Source organism: Pleurodeles waltl, chromosome 5 (genome assembly GCF_031143425.1).
Source record: "Pleurodeles waltl isolate 20211129_DDA chromosome 5, aPleWal1.hap1.20221129, whole genome shotgun sequence".
Classification (NCBI taxonomy): Eukaryota; Metazoa; Chordata; class Amphibia; order Caudata; family Salamandridae; genus Pleurodeles; species Pleurodeles waltl.
The window spans coordinates 389,948,605-389,975,016 of NC_090444.1; the positions used below are offsets into that span (position 1 = coordinate 389,948,605).

Below are 26,412 nucleotides of genomic sequence, written 5' to 3' on the forward strand. Positions count from 1 at the left end.
AGGTCCCCTGCAATCCAGGCAGAAGCCAGAGAACATTGCCAAGACCCCCGCCAGGAAGTAAGACTCTCCTGATTGTCACCCTTCTGTCCCACTCTGTCACCCTGTCCACCTTGAACTGCCACTACTCCCCTTCCTATGCCCCAATGGACAATACGCCCATGATACCAAGAGACTGGACTCTAACCAGCCCATTGCACATCCCACTCTACATATGAGGACTTCAATAAACACCCTTGAAACAAATACAAATCTGGAGACTGTCAAATGATTGAAATATGTATTAATACAACATTCAGAAAACATTGCATGCCATATGTACAGTTATATATACATTGGTATGACCTTTAGTGGGCAGCAGTAAACATACCAGGAGCCAGAGTGGGCCACAGAGTTCTGAAAATAGAGATGCCAATGGGTACAGTAAGTGGCCATAGACATAGAGAAATCAGGCTGCCATGTACAATGTCCAACAGAAAACTGAAAAGTTAAGTGAAGTTACAGTGTCTTACCTGTGTGTCACTGGAAGTACTGATGTATGATATTACTTCTGTTGTCCACATCTTCTTCCTCTGCCTCCTCTTCCTCACTGTCCTCAGGCTCCAACGCTGCCACAAGACCATCTCTAGGCTCATCCTCCTGTAGAAAAAGCACCTGGCGTCTCAAGGCCAGGTTGTACAACATGCGTCATGCAACGATGATCTGGCACACCTTCCTGGGTGAGTAGTACAGGGATCCACCTGTCAGATGGAGGCACCGGAACCTGGCCTTCTGGAGGCTGAAGGTCTGCTCAATAATCCTCCTTGTTCGCACATGTGCCTCATTTTAACATGCCTCTGCCCTTGTCCTGGCATTCCTCACTGGGGTCAGTAGCCATGAGAGGTTGGGGTAACCAGAGTCACCTGAAAACATGGAGGGACAATGATAGACACATACTAACCCTTAGGGACAACCCCATACCCAGACAACAACCTATACTGGGTGGGGGCCTTGGGCTCACTGATTAGCCACACCCGGTGCCTCTGGAGTTGGCCCATCACATATGGGATGCTGCTATTCCTCAAGAGGAAGGTGTCATGCACAGAGCCAGGACACTTGGCATTCACATGGGAGATGTACTGGTCCGTCAAACACACCACCTGCACATTCAGAGAGTGATATCTTTTCCTATTCCTGAACACTTGTTCATTTCTCCTGGGTGGGGGGAACAAATGCTACATGTGTACCATCAATGGCACCAATGATGTTGGGGATATGTCCCAGGGCATAAAAGTCAGCTTTCACAGTGGCCAAATCCTCCACCTGGGGGAATACAATGTAGCTGCGCGTGTGTTTAAGCAGGGCTGACAACACTCTCGCCAACACGTTTGAGAACATTGGCAGAGACATCCCTGATGCCGTGGCCACTGTTGTTTGGAAGGAACCACTTGCCAGGAAATGGAGCACTGACAGGAACTGCACTAGAGGGTGGATACCTGTGGGCTGGCGGATAGCTGAAATCAGGTCTGGCTCCAATTGGGCACACAGTTCTTGGATTGTGGCCCGATCAAGTCTGTAGGTCAGGATAATGTGCATGTCCTACATTGTCGCAAGGTCTACCAGGGGTCTGTACACTGGAGGAGGTCTCCATTTCATATTCATCCTCAGCAGTCGAAGCATATGGAGGGAAACGGTGAGCAGAGGGTCATAATCACACAGCTATTGCAATAATGATGCATTTATTCCTTTACAAAACCAGTATGTGAATCCGAGAGTCAGTTGCTGTGCCAATGTCTGCTGTGACGCAGTTAGGTACCATGGCCTGTGCCCCCCTGAAATGGTGGCTCCTGACCTATGAGGAGGGACAAGTGGAAATGAGGTAATTCCGCTGGCGTTGTGCGTCGTTGCGGTAGGCGGTCGATGACCGCCACACAACTTCGCATTGGTTATCATTGGGCCTTATGGGTTCCAGGAGCCAATGGTGATGTATGCCGGTGGTGACAGTACGCACCGCAGGGGACATGACCACCATTTTCTATCTATTCACTCACTTGCTACCTGACCTTCAATAGGAGAGGACCTACAATGCAAGTGCTGCTGTGACCTGTGTCTGGAAGCTACAACCGCTCATGTGTCTGGGGAAAGGGCCCCTGCCTTCACTTCGGAGGAGTTGGAGAAACTGTCCCCAGTACACGTTACTCTACAGCCCTCCAGACAAACAGGTGAGTACACTGTGAGCAGGATGCGTGGGCCATGAATGGATGGAGTGCTGTGTGTGTAAGCCACATGTAGGGGGGGCTGAGGCATCCTGGGCAGAGTGCTGCGTGTATGGTGGTCAATGTATGTGCGTCAGGGGATGGGAGGGATATGGTGAGCCATGAGTGTGATGGTCCAGACGGTTAACTAAGTCCCTTTTCTGCTGTCATTTTTCCTGCAGGTCAGCGCCAATCAGAAAAAGGGTATTTTGCATGCCATCCCCAAGGAGGTGCGGACCCTGGTGGTCTTTGACAGGCGGAGCACCCACTGCCACAAACGGTGGTAGGACCTGCGCCGATGGGCAAGGAAGACAGCGGAGGCCCAGCTGCAGCTGGCCTCCCAATGAGGAAGAGGTGCCCGTCGAACCCTGACCCCCCTGATTTTCCGCATCTTGGCAGTAGCCTATCCGGAGTCCGATGGGCGCTTGAAGGCATCATAGCAGCCACAAGGGGATGAGTACAGATTCTGAATCCTGACTTTGCTGACCAAGTGGTACCTGGGTGGGGGACATGGGCTGTGTGTGCCTCTAGGCCAGGGCGAAGATGGCAGGGTAGGTCCCTTGTTGGGCAGGCTCTGAAGCACTCCCCAATAGTGTTAGTGGGCATCTACTACTGGGCAAGGTCCTGTGGGTTTCAGGTGTGCAGCTAATGGTGTTAGGCAATGTATCCCATGGGCTGGTGACTATCTTTGTAACTGGTAGTGCATGGCCTAGTGCATAGGGCTGCTCCCTGTGTGTTCTGTACGCCAACGGTAGTATTGTTGCTGGCATTGACAAAGTGTATCCTCTGTCTCCCCCCTCCTTTTTGTTTTGTCACCCTGTCCTTGTGTTCATTAGCATCATCTGGTGAAGGAGCAGAGGCACCAGCGACGGAAGGTGCTGCATCCCACATGGGCCTGGAGGCCGAATCCACCGACGGTGAGGGCACCAGTGGGAAAGAGGGTGAGGGGAGCACAACGACGGGGACAGGAGGGGAGACCACAGACACCGACTCCTCCTCCGATGGAAGCTCCCTGACGGTGGCGGACACCTCTGTACCGTCCCCAACAACAGGTACAGCCGCCACCTCCTGTACCAGCACCGCCCTTACAGCAGCCCCCTCAGCATGTTTCCCATGCCCGCTCACCCAGGAGGGTGGGCATCTCCTTCGCCCCAGGCACCTCAGGCCCTGCCCCAGTCAGCCCTGCTGCCCTCAGTGAGGAGGCTATTGACCTCCTGAGATCCCTCACTGTTGGGCAGTCAACCATTCTGAATTTCATCCTGGGTGTCAAGAGGCATTTGCAACAAACAAATGCATACCTAGAAAGCATTCACTCTGCCATGGCAGCCCAACAGAGAGCAGTTCAGGCTTTGGCCTCCTCCCTGATGGCAGCCATTGTCCCTGTCTCTAGCTCACCCCTCCAACTTTCTCTACCCAGTCCCAATTCCCTCAACCCCAGCCTATCCCAAGCACACCTTCAGACCAGCATTCACCCAAATCAACAGACAGAAGTGGCTCAGGCAACACAAGCACCATACTTTATCTCACAGGCACTCACACAAGCACCATCCCCATGCAGATACACCAACATCCACTTGCCTCCACTGTGTCCCCCTCCTCTTCCTCATCCACCTCCCTCCCAGTAGTGTCTCCACTCACACCTGCATGCACTACATCCTCATCCACTACCTCCATCACCAGCACGCCCATCACTACATGCCCCTCACTGGCAGTCACCCCCCCCACATCCATGCATACGTCCCCTGTGTCCTCTCCCACTGTGTCTGTGACCCCACCTCCTAAAGTACACAAGCACAAGCACCCACCCACCCAACAGCCATCCACCTCACAACAGCATTCAGCGCATGCACCTGCACCCAAAGTCAGCAGACAGACACCTCCTACAACCACTCCCTCTTCCTCCACTCCCAAACCTTCTCCCTCTTCCCGCCCCAGTGTCCCTAAGAAGCTTTTCCAGGCAAACCTTGACCTCTTCCCTACCCCACCCCCCCATCCTTCCCCTTGGGCCAGGATGGCCAAAACCCAGCCCAGCACCTCAGCCACCAAGTCCACGTCTGCTGTGGTTCTTGCACCTGTCAGAGGATCAAAGGGGGCACCTGTCAGACCAGCCAGTGTGCCACCAACCTCTGCCAAGGCCAAAACCGTTCCGCCACCTGGCAAGGTGAAGAAGGGGACAGCATCCAGCAAGAGGAAAAAACCCAAACCACCCAGCAAGGCCACCTCAAAGACTCCAGCTGCCAGAGCCAAGGTCACACCACCATCTGCCAAGGTGAGGAAGGGGCAGAAACACCAGGCAAGGCACTTCACCGTCCGAGGGTGCAGATGAAGTCCTGGTGGCTACCAGCACAACCGCCAGCACCGACACCTGCACCGTGGCCAGCACCGCCAGCAGCCCCACCGCCAGCAGCCCCACCGCTAGCACTGCTGCGAGCACTGTCACCAGCACTGCCACCTGCACCTCCACAAGCACCACTACTGTCAGCAGCAGTAGCCCCAGTGGGCAGCCGTCCGAGGCTGCAGGAGAGGGGCTGGAGCCTCCCTCCACCACTAGCAGCACCCCCACCAGCACCAGCACTACCACCACTGTGCAGCCGGAGCAGCCGGCGAATTGACTCAGGCCCTGCCTCCATGGACTATCATGCATCCTGGTCACTGCAAATCTTGTGACTCAGACACCCAGGTGAGGGACTGTGAACTGCCACACCCCAAGTGTTGCATCACTGGGCACAAACTCCCGTCCAGAACCAGTGGAGATATGCATCCACTCTCCCTATCCTTGGCTGGATGAGGCAAACTGGACACAAAGCCCCCTCCAGAACCACTGGAAGAAGGCATCCACTCTCCCTATCCTTGGCAGGATGAAGCACACTGGGCACAAAGCCCCCTCCACAACCACTGGAAGAAGGCATTCACTCTCCCTATCCTTGGCAGGATGAAGCACACTGGGCACAAAGCCCCCTCTAGAACTACTGGAAGAAGGCATCCACTCTCCCTATCCTTGGCAGGATGAAGCACACTGGGCACAAAGCCCCCTCCAGAACCAGTGGAGATATGCATCCACTCACCCTATCCTTGGCAGGATGAAGCACACTGGGCACAAAGCCCCCTCCAGAACCAGTGGAAGTATGCATCCACTCTCCCTATCCTTGGCAGGATGAAGCACACTGGGCACAAAGCCCCCTCCAGAACCACTGGAAGAAGGCATCCACTCTCCCGATCCTTGGCAGGATGAATCACACTGGGCACAAAGCCCCCTCCAGAACCAGTGGGAGAAGGCATCCACTTGAGAGACTGTGGCCTTGCACTCCCCAGGAGCAAGCAGTTGGCAAAGCACCCACTTGAGAGACTGTGGCTTTGCACTCCCCAGGACCAAGCAGTGGGCAAACCACCCACTTGAGAGACTGTAGCTTTGCACTCCCAAGGACCAAGCAGTGGGCAAACCACCCTCTTGAGAGACTGAGGCTTTTGCACTCCCCAGGACCAAGCAGTGGGCATGGAGCTCCCTCCAGGAGCAGAGGCATTGTCCCATCTTCCAGCTGAGGTAGTCCCCCCTCCCCCGTCCCCCTGAGGTACCTGTGTGTTTTCGACCTGATGCCCCTGCAGTGTTCTCTCCGTATTGGGGCAGGAGTGAAGTGTGGGCTTGGCCTATGAATTTTGGCCCAGTGGCCCAGGGACATTTTGAGTGGACAATGTACCGCCTTAGGTACATATTGTATATTTTTGTTAATACTGTTTTTCAAATTGAAATGTATATCTGACTATTTCTAATATGACAATATGTTGACTCAATTCCTTTTGTCCTTGCATTGTTCCAGAGGGTTAGGGGGTGTTTATGTAGTGTTGATGCATGTGTTTGTGTGTATGGTGTTGTGGATAAGGAGGGGTGGGGCTGTAGCATGTTGCGTGTGTGTGTCACTCTCTTTTTCCTCCTCCCCTTCCCTGTGTGCTAGGTGTAGTACCCAAGGGGCTGCCCCCCTAAAGAAAACACACACATTTACACACACCAATCCCTGGTGCCTAAGTGGTTTCTGCCAACCCCCCCCCCTCCGGGGCAGATCAGCCTAATAGAAAAACGCCAATCTGCCCCCAAGGGGAGCAGAAATGGCCAAAAAATAAATGTGTCCCCCATGGGGAGCGACCCTTGCCTAAAGGGTCGCCCCCTTGCGTGAAATTTGCACACAGAAAAATCTCTTCACGATCTGGCTTCTGAAATGTTCTGAGAGACTTCAAAGGGAAGTAAATTCCTTTCCTTCCCTTTGAAGCCTCTCAGGCCTCCACCACATGATCAGAAGAGAAATGCTGAGCATTTCTCTTCTGATTGCGCTGGAAGCTCAGCTTCCAGTGCAATGGGGAAGTGGCCTCTGATGAGTTCAGCACGCGCGAATGCGCGCTGACATCATTAGACGTCACTGGGGGGTTTGGGGTGGAAGGGGAGGGGCTTCCCCTTCCACCCCTGCCTAAAGCCCACCGAGGGAGCGCTAGTGCTCCCTCCGAGCTTCAGGAAGAGGATGTAACGGTTTCGTCCTCAGCACAGAAGGGGTTAAACGATACAAAAGAGCTGGAAACGTTGATACATAACTCCACTTTCTTTGATAAATTGTTAACATCTAGCATTGTAACAAACATTGTCAATGCACATTGAGATTTACGCTTTGAACCCCTGTGATTATTTGTTTAACTACGTGTTTGTTCTAAACATAGTATCTAACAACATATACACCTGAATTTTAGATTTCTTTCTTTCTCCAGTTACTTTATATAAGCCAAATGACTATTCAATTCACTTGGCATGCTGTTCAGACGTCAGAAATGTATACAATATTTATTGAAAACACTGTTTTTAAGTAAATCCCTTGTTGGCACTCTCACTTATTTAACTAGTGGGAAAGCATCACTTTTTGTGCCACCCACTTGAGTAGCCTTTTTAACATGTTCAGGTCTGCCAGTGCAGCCTTTGTGCTGTTTTAAACTGCCAATTCGACTTGGAAAAGAAAAACCCCAGCCAGGCTAAAACTGTGTTTTTAGGTCACAGCTTACCAAATAGTGCAGCTGTGTGGTATGCGAAAGACATCCAGGGAGTTTCAGAAAGCTGACCAGGGAATTCAATGTGCTCATTGCTTGCCATTGGCTTTGGGGGTTGTAACTCACTTTTTGTCTTTCCATTTGCTGGCTTTAGTGATTTACGCTCCTCAGCTCAAGTTTGTACCTCCCCATGCCAAAGCCATTTTTACAATATTCTTCCACAAGCTTGCTTTCTGCAATAGACAGGCCATAAACCTTGTTGTTGGTTGGTCACATTTGCTGGGCATTCAAAGACCGAGGTCAAATGTCAAGCTGTTTGTTTGAGGGAGCCTGGTATTTATATTGCTTTCAGCTGACTTGAAAGTGAGAGTGTTTATAGGAAAGAGGAATGCAGTGTTCTTTCTATATGGACCCTGCTTGTGCCCTTTTTTATTTTATTTTAGACATATTCGTCTGCAAAGGTATCTCGTTCTTTAGCTGCACAAAACATTTGAAATTTATTTGTGGGGTATAAAGTTCACTGTTGGCATTGTCAGGTTGGGTGGAAGCATGAACGTTTCTAAAATCCTGTTTGAAAACGAATAATTACGATAAAAACTCACACTGATTTAGTCTGATGTATAGTACTACTAAGATGAAACTATTCTGAATGTGAACGAAGTACATTTTTTGATTTTTTGCAGAGACGTTTTCATATTTAACATGATTTTTGCAAAATGTCTTTACTAGTGAAAGTGGCCCAAAAGATAAGTGTGCAGAGTACCCTTGTTACTTGCTTTCTTTCACTTTGATTAACTTGTAAATAAATGCTTTGTCCGTTTTCAACAGTGGAGCCGCATGCAAAGTTCAGGTGGGCCCTTGTGTACTGCACTGATTTAGTCTGATGTAATAATACTTCTACGATGAAGCAGTTCTTCCTGTGAGTGAAATACATTTTTCAAATTTTTGCAGAGACTTTTTCAGATTTAACTTTTTTTTTTTAAATCCTCTTTTTTTCGAGTCCATTTAATTTATGAAACTGCTATTTTTGGAACAAAGCACAAAACCGCATTTCAGTCTTAGCTTCAGTCTAACATATGGTGATCTTGTGTGATTTACATGTTTATGGCCCATTCAGTATCAAGCACAGGATAGGATATTTTCATAGAAAAGAGACAGCCACATTGTAACACAATTTAACAATTCTTGGGTTCACATTGATGTGTAAAGCATATGCTTTATTTATAGCATCTGTGCAACTCGTTTAGAGAGTTGGATATGTTTAAGGCACTTTTTATGAAAGCTTTTCTGTTTATTTTTAGCTACACAATAAATATGTATTCAATCTGCAAGTGTGCCACTTTCGAAATACAACTACTACCAGATACAAATGGTTTCCTCATTTATTCCTTCCAGGCACTAGGGTCATGATTCGAATGGTGCAGCACGAGCAGTGGCAAAGGGGCCAAAAGTTTTAGAAAACCCACTGAACACTGATTATTGCTATATTTTACTACTAAACAAGCAGACACAGGGTGCAATGACCTAGCGGGCACTAGGGCCATTGTGTGAATGGTGCAGCAGGTGCAGAGGCACAGGGGCCAAAAGCTCTAGGAAGCACATTGAACATTGATTATTGCTATATTTTACTACTACACAACTAGTCAAGTGCAATTACCTTACAGGCACTATGCACATGATTTGAATGGTGCAGCAGGTGCAATGACACAGGGGCCAAATACACTAGGAAACCCAATGAACCTTAATCTTTGCTATATTTTACTACTAAACAAGCAGTAACAAATTCAATTACCATGCAGGCACTAGGTGCTTGATTTGAATAGAGCAGCAGGTGCAGTGGTACAGGGGCCAAAAGCTGTAGGAAACCCACTGAACACCGATTATTGCTATATTTTACTACTACACAAGCAGTCATAAGTGGAATTGGCTTGCAGGCTCTAGGGTTATGATTTGAATGATGCACAGGTGCAGTAGCACAGGGACTAAAAGATCTAGGACCCCACTGAATACCGATTATTGCTATATTTTACTAGTAAACAGGCAGTCACAAGTGAAATTACCTTGCAGGCACTAGGGTTGTGATTTGAGTGGTGTAACAGATGAAGTGGCACATTTGCCAAAAGGTCTAGGAACCCCACTGAACACTGTTGTCTTTTTGCTATATTTTACTACTAAACAAGCAGTCACAAGTGCAATTATCTTGTAGGCACTAGGGCCAATATTTGAATTGTAGAGCAGGTGCAGTGCGCAGGGGCCAAAAAGCTCTACAAAGCCCACTGAACACTGATTATTGCTATATTTTACAACTAAACAACTAGTCAAGTGCAATTACCTTGCAGGCACTAGAGTCATGATTTGAATGGTGTAGCAGGTGCAGTGGCACAGGGGCCAAAAGATCTCGGAAACCCACTGAACACTGATTAATGCTATATTTTACTACAACACAAGCAGTCATAAGTGGAATTAGCTTGCAGGCTTTAGGATTATGATTCGAATGTTGCACAGGCGCAGTTTCACAGTGGCGAAAAGATCTAGGACCCCACTAAACACCGATTATTGGTATACTTTACTACTAAACAGGCAGTCACAAGTGCAGTCACCCTGAAGGCAATAGGGTCATGATTTGAATGGTGTAGCAGGTGCAGTGGCACAGGGGGCAAATGCTCTAGGAAACCCACTGAACACCGATTATTTCTATACTTAAATACTAAACAAGCAGTCACAAGTGCACTTATCTTGCAGGCACTACGGTCATGATTTGAATGGTGCAGCAGGTGCAGTAGCACGGGGGCAAAAGCTTTTGGAAACCGAATTGATACTGAATATTGCTATATTTTACTACTAAACAAGCAGTCACAAGTGCAATTACCTTGCAGGCTCTAGGGTCATGACTTGAATGGTATAGCATGTGCAGTGGCCTGGGACCAAAAACTCTATGAAACCCACTGAACACTGATTATTGCAATAGCTTACTTCTAAACAAGCAGTCACAAGTGAAATTACCTTGCAGGCAGTACAGCCATGATCTGAATAGTGCAGCAGGTGCAGTGGCACAAGGTTAAAAAGTTCTATGAAGCCCAGTGAATACCGATTATTGCAAACTTTTACTTCTAAGCAAGCAATCGAAAGTGCAATTATCTTGTAGGCACTAGGGTCATAATTTGAATGGATCAGCAGGTGCAGTGGTACAGGGGTCTAAAGGTCTAGGAAACCCACTGAACACTGATTATTGCTATATTATACTACTAAAAAGCAGTCACAAGTGCAATTACCTTGCAGGCACTAGTCATGATTTGAATGGTGCAGAAGGTGCAGTGCCACGGGGGCCAAAAGCTCTAGAAAACCCACTGAACACCGATATTGCTATGTTTTACTACAAAACAAACAGATACAAGTGGAATTACCTTGCAGGCACTAGGGTTGTGTTTTGAGTGGTGTAAGCAGGTGCAGTGGCACATGGGCCAAAAGGTTTAGGAAACCCACTGAACATGGTTTATTGCTATATTTTACTCCTAAACTAGCAGTCACAAGTACAACAATCTTGTAGGACCTAGGGCCAAGATTTGAATTGTGGAGCAGGTGCAGTGCCAGAGGGCCAAAAGCTCTACAAAACTCACTGAACACTGATTATTGCTATATTTTACTACTAAACAACTAGTCAAGTGCAATTACCTTGACAGCACTAGGGTCATGATTTGAATGGTGCAGCAGGTGCAGTGGCACAGTGGCTAAAAATTATCGGAAACCCACTGAACACTGATTATTGCTAGATTTTACTACCACACAAGCAGTCATATGTGGAATTAGCTTGCAGACTCTAGATGTATGATTTGAATGTTGCACAGGTGCTGGGGCACAGGAGCCAAAAGATCTAGGACCCCACTGAACACCGATTATTGCTATATTTGACTACTACACAAGCAGTCACAGGTGCAGCCACCTTGCAGGCACTAGGATCATGATTTTAATGGTGCAGCGGGTGCAGTGGTATAGGGGCCAAAAGCTCTAGGAAATCCACTGAACAACAATTATTTCTATACTTAAATACTAAATAAGCAGTCACAAGTGCTGTTATCTTGCAGGCACTAGGGTCATGTTTTGAATGGTGCAGCAGGTGCACTAGCGCAGGGGCCAAAAGCTCTAGAAATCCCAATAAACACTGATTATTGCTATATTTTAAAACCAAACACGCAGTCATAAGTGCAGCTACCTTGCAGGCAGTACAGTCATGATTTGAATGGTACAGCAGTTGCATTGCACACAGGCCATGAGCACTGAGTATTGCTATATTTTACTACTAAACAAGCAGTCACAAGTGCAATTGGCTTGCGGGCACTAGGGCCATTATTTGAATGGTGCAGCAGGTGCAGTGGCACAGGGGCCAAAAGCTCTCGGAAACCCACTGAACACTGATTATTACTATATATTACTAGTAAACAAGCACTCACAAGTGCAGTTACCTTGCAGGTACTGGGGCCAAGATTTGAATGGTGCAGCAGGTGCAGTGGCACAGGGACCAAAAGGTCTAGAAAGCCCACTGAACACTGATTTTTGCTATTCTTTTCTTCTAATTAAGCAGTCTCTAGTGCAGTTACCTTGCAGGCACCGGGTTCATGATTTGAAAAGTGCAGCATGTGCAGTGGCACAGTGGCCAAAAGCTTTCAGAATCCAACTTAACACTGCTTATTACTATATTTTATGACTAAATGAGCAGTCACAATTGCAGTTACCTTTCAGTCAATTGGGTCATGAGTTGAAAGGTGCAGCAGGTGCAGTGGCACTGGGGACAAAAGTTCTAGGAAACCCACTGAATACTTATTACTGCTTTATTTTACTACTAAACAAACAGTCACAAGTGCAATTATGTTGAAGGCACTAAGGCCATGATTTTAATTGTGCAGCAGGTGCAGTGGCACTGGAACAAAAGTTCTAGAAAACACACTGAACACTGTTTGTTGGTATATTTTACTACTAAACAGGCAGTCACAAGTGCAATTATCTTGTAGGCACTAGGGCCATGATTTGAGCGGTGCAGCAGCTGCAGTGGCACAGCGGCCAAAAGCTCTAGGAACCCAACTGAACACCAATTATTGTTATCTTTTACTGCTAAACAAGCATTCACAAGTGCAATTACCTTGTAGGCACTAGGGCATGATTTTAATGGTGCAACACGTACAAGTGGCACAGGGGCCAAAAGGTATATGAAACCCACTGAACACCGATTATTGCTATATTTTAGTATTAAACAAGCAGTCATAAGTGCAATTACATTGCAGCAATAGGGTCATTATTTGAATGGTGTGGCAGGTGCAATGGCACAGGAGCCAAAAGCTCGAGGAAACCCACTGAACACAGATTATTGCTATTTTGTTACTATTAAACCAGCAGTCGTCAGTGTAATTAACTTGCAAGCACTGGGGTCATGATTTAAATGGTGTAGCAGGTGCTGTGGCACAGGGGCCAAAATGTCTAGGAAACCCACTCAACACTGATTATTGCTATATTTTACTACTAAACTAGTAGTATAAGCGCAGTTACCTTGCAGGCACTAGGGTCATAATTTGAATGGTGCAGCAGGTGCAGTGGCACAGAGGTTAAAATGTCTAGGAAACCCAGTGAATGACCATTATTTCTATATTTTACTACCACCCTCAATTGTGAATTGGCTACAGACAATATCTCCCTGCTCCCTAGCGATCGGCTGCTGTGCCAGTGCTCCCTCTCCCTATGGTGCAGTGTGAGTGCCGCCTCCTCCACCGCCGCAGGTTCTCTTTCTTACCCTTCCTCTGTCCCCTCACAGGTGTCTGCCCTTGCAGGCTTCCTCTTTTCCTCACGTAGGACACTGGCACATCTTAAAAGTGAAAAGATCATCTTTTTTCACAGTTCAGACAGCTTTTATGAAAAGCACTTAAATTATAAAGCATTTCAGTGCTTTATAAGAGCACCAGGTATATTACACAAAGCCATTTTCATGGCACTGGGGAGGTTACATGATTTGGCCAGGATCACAGGATGTTCAACTGATGCTGAGACTTGAACCCGGTTCCCCAATTCGGCAGCTTTTTTCTTTACTTCACATCTTTATCATAGTCATCTGCAACATCTATAAAAAACATTGACGAAGACAATAGATTTTGCATAGCTGAAATCTAATGGTTTTGCCAATTGGCATTGCTTATTCTGTAATATTACATATGATACAATCTTGAAATACATACTTTCTGGGTGTGCGCTGTATAAAAACCTCCTTAACATTTGATTTTGCTGTTTTCCATGTAGAATTGCAACCCAAGCTATCCAAACTGTGCACATAACTGTCTTGTTAAGAGACTTTTTCATATTTTACATGTCTGTTCCAGAATGTCCTTAGCAATGAAGGTTACCCAAAAGTTAACTGTGCAGGACATCCTAGCTACTCAATTTATTTGATTCATGTTGATTAAGTTGCAAATAAATGCTTGCCTGTTTTGAACAGGAGGCCACATGCAAAGGTCAGGAGCGTGCTTGCAGCCCCCGGACTATTGATTTACAGGGACGTTATAGTATAGATTATACAGAAGCACTGGATTCAGCTTATCTTAGCAGCAAGTAAAAAAAAATCCATAACTCAGACAATGCTGGCTATGTCATAAAGCTTTTCATCTTTACTTTCAGCCATTTGCGATATGGCTACAAAACACTGGTAAAGCCAATAGAGCTCGTATAGGCAAGACCTATTGGCTTTGCCAATGCTTGCTATTACATGTAGGTCGCCCCAAACGTAGGGCTTAAACTGCCCATAGGGCAGGCTATATTGTATTTAGAAAGATGGACATATACTTGTAAGTCTTACATGTCCTGGTAGTGAAAAACTCTTAAATGTGTTTTTCATTACCGAGGCCTACTTCTCCCATAGGATAGCATTGGGTTACCTTATTACTTTTATTAATTATAACTTTTGTTTGGGGCAATAATAAATGTCATGTTTGGTGTCTAAGAAATTGTAATTTAAAATATCCACTTTAATGGTAAGGTCAGATTTTAAGCCATAATTCTGAAAATGCCACTTTTAGAAAGTTGCAAAAACAGATGATGGATGGAATGCAGAGCAAATCAAACACTCACCTCCAGTCACAGATCTGGGTTTAATCCATCAGTTTTTTTGCTTGCCATGCAATTCCAGTTTGGACCCAGCCATGTGCAAATCAGTCTTCACCCTGTTCCCCATGGGAACAGTCCAGCCCGAACTGCCAGGCCAGGTCTTCCGTGGACCACAAACAAGCATCCTGGGACTGGTTTCAGGGTATCACCCTTCATCAGCCAGGCTAACTTGAATCAGGTGGCATAGCAAGTAGGGGACCCACGTCTGTGCATACTTCCCACTTGGGGCGACAAATGCAAAAACAACAGATGATCGACAGAATGCAAAGCCAATCAAACATTCACCCCCAGTCACAGATCTGGGTTTAATCCATCCGTTTTTTTGCTTGCCATGCCATTCCAGTTTGGACCCAGCCAGTGCTTAATTTGTAAATAAAAAGGTGCTTGTGCGCAAAGCCCTCCTTTTAAACATGCGGCTGCTGCAATTAAATGTGCTAACACGGAATACTGAGGCAGTGTCATCCTGAAGCCACCTCCTATGGGAACTGTCCAGCCCAAACTGCAGGCCAGGTCTTCCCTGGACCGGAACAAGCATCCTAGGTCCAATTTCAGGATATCACCCTTCATCAGGAGTTTAGCTTGAATTGGGTGGCTTAGCAAGCACGGGACCCGTGTCTGGACATACCCTTCCCACTTGGGATGACAAATGAAAACACAACAGATGATGGACGGAATGCAGAGCAAATCAAACATTCACCCTGAGAAACAGATCTGGGTTTAATCCATCATTTTTTTTGCTTACCATGCCATTCCAGTTTGGACCCAGCCATATGCAAATCAGTCTTGACCCTGTTCCCCATGAGAACAGTCCAGCCCAAACTGCCAGGCCAGGTCTTCCCTGGACGAGAAACAAGCATCCTAGGACTGGTTTCAGGGTATCACCCTTCATCAGCCAGTTTAGCTTGAATATGGTGGCATAGCAAGCACGGGACCCATGTCTGGGCATACCCTTCCCACTTGGGGTGACAAATGCAAAAACAACAGATGATGGACAGAATGCAGAGCAAATCAAACATTCACCCCCAGTCACAGATCTCGGATTAATCCATCATTTTTTTTGCTTGCCATGTCATTCCAGTTTGGACACAGCCATATGCAAATCAGTCTTGACTCTGTTCCCCATGGGAACAGGCCAGCCCGAACTGACAGGCCAGGTCTTCCCTGGACCAGAAACATTCATCCTAGGACTGGTTTCAGGGTATCATCCTTCATCAGCCAATTTAGCTTGAATATGGTGGCATAGCAAGCATGGGACCCACGTCTGGGCATACCCTTCCCACTTGGGGCGACAAATGCAAAACCAACAGATGATGGATGAAATGCAGAGCAAATCAAACATTCACCCCCAGTCACAGATCTGGGTTTAATCCATCAGTTTTTTTGCTTGCCATGTCATTCCAGATTGGAGACACCCATATGCAAATCAGTCTTGACTCTGTTCCCCATGGGAACAGTCCAACCCGAACTGCCAGGCCAGGTCTTCCCTGGACCAGAAACAAGCATCCTGCGACTGGTTTCAGGGTATCACCCTTTATCAGCCAGGATAGCTTGAATCTGGTGGCATAGCAGGCATGGGACCCACATCTGTGCATACCCTTCCCACTTGGGGTGACAAATGCAAAAACAACAGATGACAGACGGAATGCAGAGCAAATCAAACATTCACCCCACTCACAGATCTAGGTTTAATCCATCATTTATTTTTGCTTGCCATGCCATTCCAGTTTGGACCTAGTCATATGCAAATCAGTCTTGACTCTGTTCCCCATGGGAACAGTCTAGGCTGAACTGCCACGCCAGGTCTTCCCTGGATGAGAAGCAAGCATCCTGGGACCGGTTTCAGGGTATCACCCTTCATTAGCCAAGCCAGCTTGAATCTGGTGGCATAGCAAGCACGGCACCCATGTCTGTGTATACCCTTCCCACTTGGGGCGACAAATGGAAAAACAACAGATGATGGACATTGGCATTTTCTTGTTCTGACCATTTGATGCCTGCAGCCCGTTACCTGGGTCACATAACTAGGGGGAGTTGACAGGTAACCTTAATGTATTCCTCCCATACAGCCAAACAATATAGGGACTTGGTGTTGATAGGATGGCCGATCCAAATAGGATGAGGGGGCAGAGCTGTGCACAGCCCTACTTGTGCTTTAAAGACCTTGCCACCTCACACACACAAAGAACTTCACACTAGCCTTTTGTGCCCCCAGACAAACTGGGACCAGGGCAAGAAGGCAAGAAATTCCAGGCACTTCTGAGGGGGGAAACTCCAGACGTTTTTCCACTTCAAAGCTGGCATCAGTATAAAAATAGGGTTCTCAGACCCACTCTTCAGTACACTACTGGACTTGTGGATATTACAGAAGGGCTGACCTACTGTCAGAGTACTACCCTACTGCCTGAGGCCTGCCCTGTTGTCTGAGAAGGAAGACCAAGTCTGACCCCTTCATTCTAGGCTACATCAGAGACTCTAACAGTCTGTACACTGACCTGTTCTGAACTACAGGGACACAGCAACTTCCAGATGCCTCCCTGCAGCTTCCCAGCTGACATGCAGCAATGAACATGACTGGACTTACAACTGGACTTGCCTGCGCCCTGCTGGCCTTTGTTAGAATTAGTTCCTGATCCTCAAGTGGTGCCTCCAGGTCCTGGGCCTTTGGCTGGCCCAACAAATCCAGTGCAAAGCAATGCAAAGCAAACAGATCCAAAAGCGGAAGGGCCCAAGAACCACTAGACTCCTGTATAAATGCCTATTTTATAGGTTGGGGGACTTGACCAGAGGACAGGGACCCAGGTCCTCTAAGGCAAGACAGTAAACAAAAAGAGGTGAAGTCCCACTCAGAGAGTTCTTGATTTTATTGTTGTGCAAACATTAAAGTCCCAGTTTCACAGTCAGTCACTGGTTAGTGGGACAGAGAACAAAGTCCAAAATCCAAATATGATAAACATAGGATGAATAGAAGATCAGCCAACACGTGTTTCGCCCCCTCTGGCTATATATAGACCGGGGCTTTCTCAAGGCTCGCGAAATGAGGCAGACATGTATTAGTAACAAATTGAAATAATCCTTTTCTCAAGCGCTGCGGAATCAAAGTGCCGTGCAAATACGGCCAGAAAAAAAGAAAAGAAAGAAAGAACACGGGAAACGGGACAGTTGACAGCCTCATCAGAATTGACACCAAGTGACGCAAAGCCCAGTAAAGCCTCGCCGTACAGCTGCCAGCTTCACTGGAAACAATGCAGAGAAATGCAAAACCCCACAAAGTGTCACTGCACAGCTCATTGGAACCAACGCAGAATGAAAAAAGCCCTGAAAAGCTTTGGTGCACAGCTTCACTGGAACCAACACTGGGTGGCGCGGAGCCTCACAAAGCAATGCAGTTCAAACCATGCACCAAGACATAAAGTACCTTCTTCAGAGGGTTAAACTTGGTCCTGTGCCTAGCTTGTGCTCCATAGCAGTTGGCCTGAACTTGTGACTTTGTCCAGGTCCAGCACGACAGATGCTGTCAGTTGGCACTTTGCGCCTTTTGGCTCTACTTTTATCTAAACCTTCAAAATTTAACATCGCCAGTTCTACCAATTGGATTTTTGTCATTTTGGTGTCAAATAATTGATTACAATTTACACTATTTTACTAAATTGGTATATGATTTTTCTTGTGTAGTGATTTCACTTTAATACTGTTTAAGTGCTGCATAAATACTGTACACATTGCCTCTAAGTTAAGCCTAACTGCTTTTATGAAAAAGAGTTGAGCACAGGTGAATTTAGAGACTTTAATGGTTGAACCCGACAAGGATTGTGATTGTTTTGAGTAGGGTTTTACACCCCTCATCAAAACCCAATTTCTTACATTAACATATTCATTTTGCATGAACAGATTGAACTTTATTTCATGTTATGTTTATGCCATATGTACTTTTACTAACTGGTACTTTTCCAGTAGGTACACAATTTCGAAGTGGGAGAGCAACAACGCAGTTTTCACATTTTCTGCACAGCTGGTTTTCTTTCATTTTCTACGTGTATTGAGTTTCCTGTTTTGTAGATGATAGTGAAACATAAACTTGCTTTAATGTTCGGTGGCTTGTGTGCGTTTATTTAGTACGGTGCCTATAGAATTTACGTAGGCTCTAGGAACTAACCATCTTAATAGATAAGAGATAATCCTCGTGAAACATCCATGAAACACAAATTCATTAGTATATATCTGAGAGTGGAAATTTCGCACGGGATGCATTAAAATTAGCTCTTTGGTTCAATGAGACGTGCTCCAGCTGTTATCGTTGTACATCTTTATATGAAACATCATTGGGATGCGTAAGGAATTTTGCCAAGTGCATCTCTGACTTTCACAAAGAGAAGTATTGTGTATTAAAGTTCGTATTGTTCTTTTTTATCATACAATCACAATTCACTGCATGGGAAATCTCAATATCTTTGTGGGACTCCCTAGCTATGTGTCTTTTTCATTAAGTATTTATTTTTCACAGCTTCGGTGGGAAAATGAAAATGTCAATGCGGCTAATTATCGCTCTGCTATGGCACACAAGCTTCCTCCAAAACTCTTCAATTTCGATTAGCAGTCCTGCATGGTGTCAGTCAGGCACACACTATGCCATTACGAAGAGGAATGGAATGCTTCTCTGTGTGGCACGCGCCAGTATGCCCATACTCCAGGGCGCTAGTTGTGTGTTGAAACTGTTACCAAGTAACCTTGGCTACGGCATCAAGAGGCTTCTGGTTGCCTTTGGGCAGTCAGATGGTAGATAGAGACAAGGCCAGCGGCATCCCGCCCTCGCCCTGCAGCTAAGCACGCATGTCTTTTGAAAGCCCGAATTGCCGACCCTGGAGCAGGAAGTACTTCGAGTGCACTTGACAGCTGTTGCTGCTGCTTGGCGCCTGCAATCTCTCGCGCTCCACCTTAAGAAAAGCAGCAGTAGCGCTGCCGATCTATTTCCTGACACGGCACGTCTTCCGTGCCGTACAGTACCTCTCAACATGGCGGGCTGCAGAAGAGGGGACACGGGGGCGGTGGCTGAGCGGCTCCCGGTGATCCCGGGCTCAGCCCATCTCGGTGCAATGCCGCGCAGGTCCCTCATGGTCGCCCTGGCATTGGCGCTGACTGCAGCCCTGGCCCTCGGCTCCGCCGCCGCAGTCACAGATCGGAAGAGCAGCGTCCTCACCGCCTCCAACTGGACCCTGCTGCTGCAGGGCGAGTGGATGGTGCAATTGTGAGTAATGGAAATGAGCATCGAATAGGAAGAACTCATAGGGATTATGGGCCCGGCTGCAGTACCCTTCACTTACAGTTCTTAATTGTCATCGCGCCTTTCACATAGGGCGCATTGTGAGTGCAGCCCATGCTGCTTGTGCAGTTAGCACGTTCAAAGAACATAGGAGAGCGTTTGTCTTCACGTAACATCTGCATAGACGCTCGGTTACTACAGTCTGACCTTAAAGCATTTCATTTTTGCTGCCCCCCCTGCCACAAAGGAGCAAACCAAGACTGGGGGTAGGAGGGCGGGGCCTACAGGGGTGCATTGTACAGACAAGAGCAGAAATAATGCTTTGACAGCAACATTGTTATGATGCCCCTATTGTCAATCGCATCGCATATACCTAGCGACAATCCTCCACTAATGACCAAAATGCACGTGAATGTTCACTAAAGAAATATTTAAAAGAAGCACAGAGTGCTCGGAGCAGGTTAATCAAGTCTCACAATTGCGGGTGGATAGATTTTTTAACAACTGTAGTGTAGATATTCCGAAGATTAAGGTCCGAAACTTCATACCACTGTTTCAAATTTGCAAAAAGTTACAATTCCTGGTTTTGATTTTTGTTTACAAGCCACCTTAATGGTAATTAAGCAGGTGCAACAAATATGGACCAAGTTTTCAAAAACATTCAACCCCCACCCCACCCCAGAACAAAACAAAGGACGGAATGATAATTAATCTCAGTTCAACGTATAAGCGACTCCTGACCAGTCTTTATAATGCTGGAATAGAGCCTACGTATACATTTACCTTTCAGTAAAACGTGGGCACCGTGCAAACAATGTGGGACAGATCGATCCTTCCATTCCATGGTCGTGTTTCGGTTGCGAGTTTTGATGTTGTTTATCACAAGGTCCATAGCCAGTTTCTAAACGTGTGAACTCTGCACCATTCCAGCACCCTGTAGGCCTGCTGTGGGGTTCAAATTGAGGTCATGTAGAATTATGTGGGTTCTTTGAAGATGCAAGGTGAAGTGGTACAAAATCATTGGCCTTTTCAGCAGCACCAAGAACAGCATGTTAAGCACCTTCAGTTATGCTAGGTAGAACTGATACAATGTTTCCGCTGCATATTTTTTATCTTTGAAATAAACCTGCAGCCAGGCCAATGCCTCCGAGCTTTTTTATGCTATCTCAGTGCCCAGAGCTGAACTGGCCACAAGATATGGTCCTAGACCTTGGTCTCTGTCAACTGCTCAGAAAATGCTGCGGATAAAGGTACTGCTTTTATGAGCTAAAACTGTGATTGGATAAAACAAAGAACTCTGCCTGAATTGCATTACTCACCAGAGTTATTTTGAAGCTATAATAATCCCCTCAATATTGCTGAACACACAAAGATCTTTGCAGCAGGCATCTTAACCCTGTAAGATATTTTAAAATGCAACCTCTTTATGACCAGTTAAGTAAGCTGGAACAGATTTGGTGTCACATTTGACCTTGTTGCCATCTTTTGTGCATTATTAAATGTATACATTGACAGTCAGACTCTGCTTTCCAAGCTCTGCCACTTGTGACTCTACCCCCTTTCGTCTGCCACACCTTCACCCCCAATTTATGGATTCCAGAAGTAAAAGTTTTCTAATTTCAGCACTGGTTACAGGGTCTGGGCCCAAGGTCATGCCATCTAGTGGTCAGGGTTACTTGCCTTTTGGCCCTATTCTGTACCAATTGCCTATTCAACTCAACTAGACCCAAGTACAACTAAAATGGCATTTATACAGGGCATGTCTGTATTGCATGTGCAGTGTATTGAGGGGATACTCTGGATACATAGATAATTGTGACTGGTGAAATTCAGTTTGTTATTCTTTGAATTGTAATCATAATGCCCCTTCTGCTAGTCTTTCAGGAAATAGATACACTGTTGGGCGTTTGCTTCTACGCATGTATCAGAGGGTAAAGTTTAATATGTCTTAAAAATGTATGTCATATATTTAAAATAATCTTCCTCTGTAACTAACTGAAATTACATTACCCTGTGAATTATGAATTTCAAACATCTCTTACAACGAGAAGTCTAGAAATTAGACCAGTATAGTACAACGTGCAACAGGATTATGTAGTACTGCTTTCAAGAAACAGTATCCCACTAAGAAACACACCTGCATTAAGAAAATATACAACTGGTAATACTGCCAAACAACTCAGCCTCATGGATTATTATCATATGGTCAGAAACTCTCAATGTCACTATAGGGCCACAATACACAAATAGCTGTTATTTATCCGCTCCCTTTACCCAGACAGCTAACTAGGGAAGGGCAGTAATTGAGCCAGACCTTAGATGGAGAATTTAAAATCTGTTAGACTATAATTTAAAATCTTAGCCTATGAAAACTGTTTAACAAGTCTTGTTCACAAAACAATTTTGACCATCCTCCTGAGGTCGGAGAAAACCCGGGGTCAGGATTCTGTGCTGTGCGTAATTATATCACTCTGTGGTATTTCCCTGCGCAAGTTCCTCAAGGTGGTACCTGGAGGATTGGAATGAAAAAAAGAGGTTTATGATGAAAAAAAAATCCAGAAATCAGCCGTGTTTTTCCTTTTCTGCATTATTGTGTTACTCCTTGGCACTATTTCTAACATTTGCAATGCAGATAAAATTGCTGGAAGGTGAGCGACAACGTTTGGCAATTTTTGTTAACACTATCGTGGCTTTACTACACAGAAAATCTAAGGTCCCTCAAAGAAGCCTTTTCTCAAAACTATTTGAGTCAATGTTCACCAAACCTGAAATACACATATCCTTGGACCTTTACGTTCAAAATGATGAACGGTTTATTTTGTGACAAGCACTTTAGACATGTTTAAGTCTCACCTCTAGTGGGGGTGTGCTCAGAATAGAATAACAGGGCAATTTAGAGTTTGCTAAATTGGAGGACTGCTGTGGATTGCTGGTGTTCCCGCTGCTGAACTGTTAGACCCCCGGCTTTGGAAAGGGCTGGGTTTGCATTCGTAGATCATCCTCGGGTTCGGCTATCAGAAATCTCTGGCTTTAGGATGTGAGGTCAATATTACTGTCTTCCCGCCCCATTTCTGGTGGGTGGTGTGTAAGTCAGTAGATGTGACACGTAGACGTCTTGGGCAGTGAACGCGAAGAGTGGCCCCCACGTGCAGTGAAAAAACTCCCCGTGTGTTAGGGTCATTGTTTTGTTGTTTCTTCAAGAATACATTTAGGCTTTACGAGCTTATTCTTGGAAAAGAAAAAATGTTACAGAACAGACTCATCAAACATGTTGCTGACCTAGCAAAGCTTCATTGCCGTCACATTGACCGACTACCCGATAAACAAGGACGTGGAAAGTAATTTACAAAGTATTTACTAACGCTGATTAGAGCACTTCCAGGTTGCAATCAAATGGGCATTGCATATTAACTCTGGTACACAATTAATTGAAATTTGTTGATCACCATGGGCTGATAATAAGCAAATATACATAGACCTACATTACACTTTCCATAGCTCACTTACATAAGTACGTATGAAATACGGTCATTGTGTTTTTGTCACAAATTACTGTTTCCCAAACACTTAGCTGAGTATGTTTGTTAGCATACATCTAATAAGAAAATGCTTGAAAAGCTTTGTGAATTACGAGAATAAAGTAACTTTTTGATTTTTTGATGAGAGAAGCTTGTCTAGATTATTTCTTCAGATATTTATGATGAGGATGATGGTGGACGGTGAGATACTTGGAGTTTTACTATAAAACAGATATATTTAGCAGATGTACTGCAGACTTCATCATGATCTACTGGTGTATTTTGGTGGAAGTAATCTGATCCCTCCACCTGCCTAAACCACCTACTTCTCTTCCGCCTGATTCAAAGTGCAGCGAGGCAACAGTCAAATGATCCTGAAGTTGCCAGGAAGACATTGTGCTGGAAATGTGACAATAGACCAAGCCACCTGAGAGCCTTGTTGTAGCCAAAACATTCACCACCCGGGTTTAATATATTTCTAGGGTATACCTTATTGCACTAACAGCTGACCTGCTGGCAGAGCCACAGGATTGTAGTGCCAAATGGCTGAGGAATGTATCTAGTTACACAGTGAAGAAGGGTCTATAGGGATGGGTATGTATGTGGTTGTGACTGTGAAAGTGTGTATTTGTGTAGTGGTTTGTTTTATGGGTACGGTTGGCTGTCTGGCAGTAGGGGAAATCTTGTGGGTTGTGTGAGCTGCAGAGCTGAGTGTCTAACCCAGTCCTAATTGTGCGCTAAATTGTCCATACTTCTCTTAGTGGGCATTCCTAGTGACACTTTGGTAATACCTAGCTTTACAAAGGTGGCTTCATGAATATAGTGGACTTTATTGCAGATATTAGGTCTCTCACACACTAGTGACCCACCTTTGAAATATTGTAGCATTCTTGGCGATAGTCTGACTATTTCTGGCATACAAGTATCACATTACTGACATGTAGAGGAAATTGTTGATGTCATTCTGACAGTCTCTGGCATATGACTGGCCCATTTTTGACATGTAGTGAGCATTAGTCGAGATACACTTTCAATCCTCGGCATGAAAGTCACCTATCCTCCTATTTTTGGGACGATGTTGCTTGATCTTTTTGCTTCTGCCTCACTCTACACTATCACATGAACTGATAGCACTAAAAAGCCAATTAGTCCTAGAATCTAGTGTAATATTGGCACAAATAGAATTTGCACCAATTTCTACACTAGCACGTATCAGGCGTTGACAACAACTTCGACTCATTCCTGTATTTGCATAGCCAGCCACAACCTGGTGGTAATATAAAATGAGGCCCTTCCACATGCAAACCATGTTCCTAGGGGTTATAAAACATGCAATGCTCAATCACTATTCGCATACATTAACCCCTATTTTAAGTACAGTGATCAGGTGTGAATTCACTGAAACTGCCGTTGCAAATCCAGTTTGAGTAGGGTTGGCTTTCTGCCCATGTACATTGGTCAGGTCTAAATGACAGAAGTAGGGATTTAGCCAACGCTGGTGTCATACTCTGACCTTCATTTATAGTTGGAATGTAAGTCTTATAGAGGCAGAAAAAAAAATGTCTACCCATACTGGATTTTAAGTGCTTTTTAACTACATTTCCGTTGATTTTTCTGTGCCTATTTCGGCAGATAGAAGCTGCCAAAATGGGTGTTTGGAAAAAGGGCCGAAGAGAGAGAAAAACATACAGCAATCCATTCACAGACAGCATTACCTGCTGTTATTCACTTTTGAGAGAATCTTAACATGTCACCACTTCGGAATTTTGTAGCAGGTAAATACACCCCTATTTGCACACATACATGCACTCATACAGCCCCATTCGCACACATACACGCACTCATACACCCCCAATCACACGCATACACCACACACATGCACTCAACACTCGTAAACCCCCTTTTGGGACGATCACTTACCTTCTCCGTCGAGGAGTCGTAATACGGCAGGGGGAGTCTTGCTCCCGTGCCGTTGGTGGTAATGCAACCGCCCTCTTTGGAGTCGGACGTCTGCCCACAAATGGGCAGAAGTCCACCAATAACTCCAAATATGACAGTCAGCAGACGGCGAGCACTGGCAGTCTGCTGGCTGCAGCAGCTTCGCCGGTGTTTGTAAAAGACCGCCAAAGTCATAATGAGGCCCTCAGTAAATAAAAACTGCTATTTTGCGCAGTTTTCACAAAAGGCAGAACGTTTTTCTCTTTTACTGGGATATAATGCATGCCTGTATTTAAGTGACAGGACTAAACAAGTAGCCAAAGCCAATGGGTCTCACCTATGCAAGGGCTATTGACTTTGGCAATATATTTTAACCATGTTGTTCCTCAGTGTGACTGCTGTTGAGCATGGCTAAAGGTTAGCGGGACGCAGTGCCATAGAGTGGTTTGGAGGGGTATAGTGGAGTAGGGGGGAGTAGAGTGGAGTGGAGTGGGGTAGAATAGGGTGGAGTGGGTAGAAGTGGTTTGAGGTAGTGAGGTGGATTGGATTGGTTTATACTAGAGTGGGGTGGATTGTATTTGGGTGGAGTGGGGTAGGGTGGGGGATGGACTGGAGTGGGGTGGACTGGAGTAAAGTAAAGTAAAGTGGGCTGGATTGGCCTGGATTGCAGTGGGGTGGATTGGATTGGTGGGGACCGGACTGGAGTGGAGTGGGGTGGATTGGAAAGGGATTGATTGGATGGGGTGGATTGAACTGGGGTTGGATGGATAGGATTGGGGTGGATAGAATTGGGTTGGATTGGAGTGAGGTGGATTACTATGGATTGGGTGGGTTGATTGGATTGGAGTGGGCGGACTGGATTGGAGTGAATGGACTGAAATGTGGAGGATGGGAATCAGGTGGCTTGATTTGAGTGGGGTGGATTGTGGTTGATTTAATTGGAATGGGGTGGATTAGATTGGAGTGGGGTGAATTGGATTGGAGTGTGGGTGATGGGATCAGATTGAGGTGGATTGAATTGGAGTGGCTGCATTGGTTGGAGTGGGGTGGATTGTACTGAGTGGGTGGATTGGAGAGGGGTCGATTGAAATGGGATGGATTGAATAGGGTGGTTTGGATGGGACTGTGGTGGATTGAACTGGGGCGGGGTAGATTGGATTGGGTGAATTGGAGGGGGTGGATTAAATTGGATTGGGGTGGGTTGATTGGATTGGGGTGGGTAGACTGGAGTGATTGGCTGGGGGGTAGATTGGTTTGGGGTGGGGTGAATTGGAGCTTGTTGGATTGGATTAGGGTGGATTGAGTT

The 26,412-nt window shown here is 46.0% G+C and overlaps 1 protein-coding gene across 1 annotated transcript in view; it reads left to right on the forward strand.

The window, feature by feature from the left end:
- The window catches only part of TMX4 (thioredoxin related transmembrane protein 4), a 390,958-nt gene that overhangs the window by 44,197 nt on the left and 320,349 nt on the right, over positions 1-26,412 (forward strand). The window contains exon 3 of the mRNA XM_069236546.1: positions 19,235-19,635. Within this exon, the coding sequence (XP_069092647.1) occupies positions 19,235-19,635 (401 nt within the window). The remainder of the gene's footprint in view (positions 1-19,234; positions 19,636-26,412) is intronic.